Source organism: Mizuhopecten yessoensis, unplaced genomic scaffold, assembly GCF_002113885.1.
Source record: "Mizuhopecten yessoensis strain PY_sf001 unplaced genomic scaffold, ASM211388v2 hete_36158770, whole genome shotgun sequence".
In the NCBI taxonomy this organism is placed as follows: domain Eukaryota; kingdom Metazoa; phylum Mollusca; class Bivalvia; order Pectinida; family Pectinidae; genus Mizuhopecten; species Mizuhopecten yessoensis.
This window is the reverse complement of record NW_018485892.1, coordinates 1-4,188: the sequence shown is the minus strand read 5'-3', so window position 1 is coordinate 4,188 and position 4,188 is coordinate 1. Positions and strand designations below refer to the sequence as shown.

The window sequence follows — 4,188 nt, the reverse complement described above, 5'->3', positions numbered from 1 at the left end:
TTGGTGAACCGCTTTGAGACGACCTTCGAACTAGGTTGTGATAAAACGGTATATAAAAATCTGGAAGTATTATAATTGTTATTATTATTAAAATAAAATCGTGAATTAGTGTCAAAAATATGAATAATGATGGGAAGAAAATCAATAATAATAGTTGTTTGTGTAACACGACGTGAAAACATGTCTGCAAGGTAACCGAGGTAATGTGCGATAATATCATCATATTTCATAAGTGATAGCTGTTTTTATGCCCCGCCATAAAATGTATACAAAGATCAAGAAAGAAAATACCTCAGACATGTTTGTGTTACAGTGTTCGAAGCTATATACATATTCAGGGTGTGAAGATCAAAGTCGTTATAACTATTTATAGAACATTATTAACACTGAAACTAAATTCACATGACGGTGGTGGCATTCATTTTCTAGTTTTGTTTATATATTAAAGTCGTGGTATTGCTTCGTAGTAACTGTTCATCCCCTTGTAATAGTTGTGATATGTGATTGTTCATGTTTCTGTCTTTGAAAATGGCTGATTGAGGCGGATGGCTTTGAAAATTTGACAAAACTTCTTTGCTTATACTTATTTATATCTATTTTTGGCAAATTATATGTATACAAAATAAACAACAAGTATGTAACAGTCATGCTAATAAAACAAAGAAAATCCTGAGGTGACTACAAAATTGTAATTTGAACTCAAAATATATAAAACTAAGGGAAAGTATGAGCAACTTGAATATACACATGGACACTCAAGAAAACGTGCAATGAGAAAAAAAGACTTTCCATAGTTACCCAGAGGAGAAATTGACTAATATTCCTTTGATTAAGCCTTTGATGTCACTTGTATTGTCATAATAACTGCATCTAGTGAAAGAATATTGTGGAAAATATTACCTGCGTTTCTGACAATTGGGAGTATTCTGAAGGCAGCTTTGAGTAGTCCGAAGGCATCGTACCTAGAAATAAACAATTGAGCAACACTTTAGTTTCTCAAGTTGGTTTTCGATATGATAAGATAGCTCAGACTATAAAAGAAACCGTTTCGTGTTCGGAGATCTAGATTAAATTTTCTATCTGGTACATTTTCGATTTTAACTGATCAAACAGAGAACACATTTCGGTTTTTTTCATATATTGAAAAGGAGGAAGTCTGCGGAATCTACTTTTTTCCAAAATTTATAGATACAAATATAATACTGCATATTCTTTCTTTTTTGTAGACATGGAAAAGAAACAACACTTTTTCTTTATATATGAGTGTTGACATTTGAAAAAGAATCATAACCGTCAAAAAATGTCAAAAGAAATTTACACAAGATACATGTGTCTTTTTTAGAAATCATTAATCTGTCAGGTGAAGTCATATCAGAGAAAAGGTTTCTAATGCACAGTTGCCGTTTTGGAAGTGGTATATGTACGATATTATTCAGCACAAAAAAAATACTTACAAAGTTCTATTTCGTCGCTAGTCGCACTTATCCCCGCCCTGTTTGTTAACTCGCACACATATCGTCCTTCATCAGACTGCCTAACTGGTGATATCGTGAGTGACATGTCATCGTTGATTTTATATCGGTTACCAGTAGATATTACATCGGCATTATGTTTCCACGTGCAGCTGTCTGCTCCGTACGTTTCACAATCCAATGTGATTTTTTTGTGCAGGTGTGCAACATATTTGTTCTCTAAGGGAATGACTTTTGGATGAACTTCTAAAACTCAACATAAGTGGTTTAATTACAAAAAGCTACTATCAATAGCTGTTTTATACAGCAAAACTAATGAATTCATTATCTTAGGCTCAAAAACAAGTAGCAGAAATGGCGAGAAACAAAGGTCGGCTTGTTATATTTTAACACAGTAAAATGTTTCACCTTTTCATAATGCCCTTATTCGTTTAGTCCTGTGGTGGAATATCCAATAAAATACTATTTGTCTGTACTATTTTTCCATGCAACAGTATTTCTTGATTACAACGTAAATGGAAGCAAGTTCAATTTACTATCCCCTTTTAATTAAAAAATGTAATCAGCTAGAAATTGAGTCTTTCCTGCATATGTAATACGTTTTATGGTCAACCAGAAATAAAAAATCATTCTCGCGATTTCTTTCTCAGAATAAGTTATAAACTGTGTCATATATCCTAGAATATATCTAGCACTTAGAGAACGAATGTGTTCTTTGAAATTGTTATGAGATTTGGCAGCATGAATAAAGGAGACAAGTTTCTGATAGGATATATATTTCATAGGTATGGAGTACATTACAAATAATGAACTATTTCTTTAATTATTTAAAAGAAACATTCCCATTACGACTGTATTCTGTATGGTTCTACGAAGGATGTTAAAACATTTAAGTTCTCCAAATTCGGAAGGTACCACTGTTCAAATAATACGTTGCTGAAAATTTGATTTTAACTTTAAACCATAAATAAGCAAAAACCGAAATAATGAATATGTTGAACATTTAATATGTTTCCATTAAAATCTGTTGATGAATGGAAAACATGTTTTTAATTTTCGATTAATTGCTAACTTTTCACGCACGCATGTTTTGTTTTCTGTCATTAGACCGCTGGAAAATGTAGGTCTATGCTACCGAAAACATACCTTGTTTTTGTTTGACATACATATCAAATATACGGGTTTTTAGTTATTATACAATTAAAGATATGTTTGATATTCCTAGTGATAAAATTAATCATGACGTTTTTAATTCCTGTTTGTGTTCAAAACAAACTAAGCCTTTACGGAACTTCAAAATTTAGAGGAGTACTGATTAAAATCAAATAATAAATTAAGTGTGTATATAAGGAACTGTGCTACTACTCAATTAAGATCGTAATTGTGAAAAACAAATGTAGGATTGAAATGAACATTTTACCTAAACAAACACATCTTCTTGAATTTGAATGAGATGCATAAGCTGATCCTTTGACTCTGAATTCATAACTCCCAGCATCATCGTCGTTCAGGTTGTGTATTTTCAGGCTCGGAGAGGGCAGCAGTGTTGCCTCGTATCGTTCGTCGTTCTTGTTTATCTCTTTAGAGTTGTGCGTCCAGTATGTGTCTTTGAACAACTCGGTATTTGGGTGTTCAACCTCACAACGAAGTGTTATCGACCCGCCTGCCTGCGCTGTTTGCCTCTCCCTGGGATAACGGAGAACATTCCACACATCTGAAAAAAGAAAACGAAACAGAAACATCTCATTTATGTAGCGATGAATATGTTCTTCATTTCTCAAAATTACTGATGTTCGTATTTCTTGTATCAAAAGTTAATGAACGGATACGATGCATATTTATAAAAATCATATAAGGTTGAGATTTTCGAAAGATCATTGAAAGAATTGAACTGGTCATGTCAAATTTATGATGACGTTACACATTTTATGGCTTTTGAAATGAAAAGACACATAGAAGGTTCCTACATAAATAACGGGAAATTTTGTTTGAAAATAAACGCCCGCTCAGCGCATTAATGAGCCCATATCATCCTATGTAATGTTTCTTTAAGCACCGATCTACGAAATGCAATAGCAATGGATATAAATGACAAAGATTTGTAAGCAAACAAAACAGGATGCACCAACGTACATTATGATGTTTGCTTTGCAAGGCTGTGCCACTTAAATAGACTGTAAATATCATATTACATAGTTCAAAACTCATATCATCAAAATTGAAGTCAGCTTAACAAAAGTCAGCATATAGTTCAAATTAGTATCAAGTAAATGTTTACTCGCACAATTAGATATAATCGGTTCGCAAGTGTATCTACAGGTAAACATGTACATCTGACACCGACCTCAAAGTATATTAAAATCAATGGTTAATTTCCAACGTCAGGTTGCTGCATACCTTGGGGTGTCGCAAAGTGTGGTGGCACGAATGTGTAATCGTTTCCAAACTAATGGAAACACTTCCAGACGTCATGCTGTAGATTGTTCTAGGACTACAACGCAGCGCCAAGACCGCTTTTTGCTCATACAGGCACAGCATCACAGGTTCCAGACTGCCACAGCTTTACGGAATGACCTCGTAAATGCTTCTGGTACCCGGGTAGCCACTCAGACAGTTACAAACCGTCTTTATGATTCTGGTTCAAGGTCACGTAGACCAGCAATACGAGTTTCCTTAACTGCCCGCCATGTTAGGGATCGATTAGATTGGGCCCAAG

At 34.0% G+C, this 4,188-nt stretch overlaps 1 protein-coding gene across 1 annotated transcript; it reads right to left on the bottom strand.

Moving 5' to 3' along the window:
* Window positions 1-900: 900 nt before the first annotated feature.
* LOC110445003 (peroxidasin-like) lies at window positions 901-3,186 on the bottom strand (the record flags this gene model as incomplete). Its single annotated transcript, XM_021489361.1, has 3 exons — window positions 901-962; window positions 1,455-1,718; window positions 2,893-3,186. Coding segments are annotated over 3 exons (620 nt in total), but the record flags the coding sequence as incomplete, so codon positions are not given.
* Between the last annotated feature and the right edge of the window lie 1,002 nt (window positions 3,187-4,188).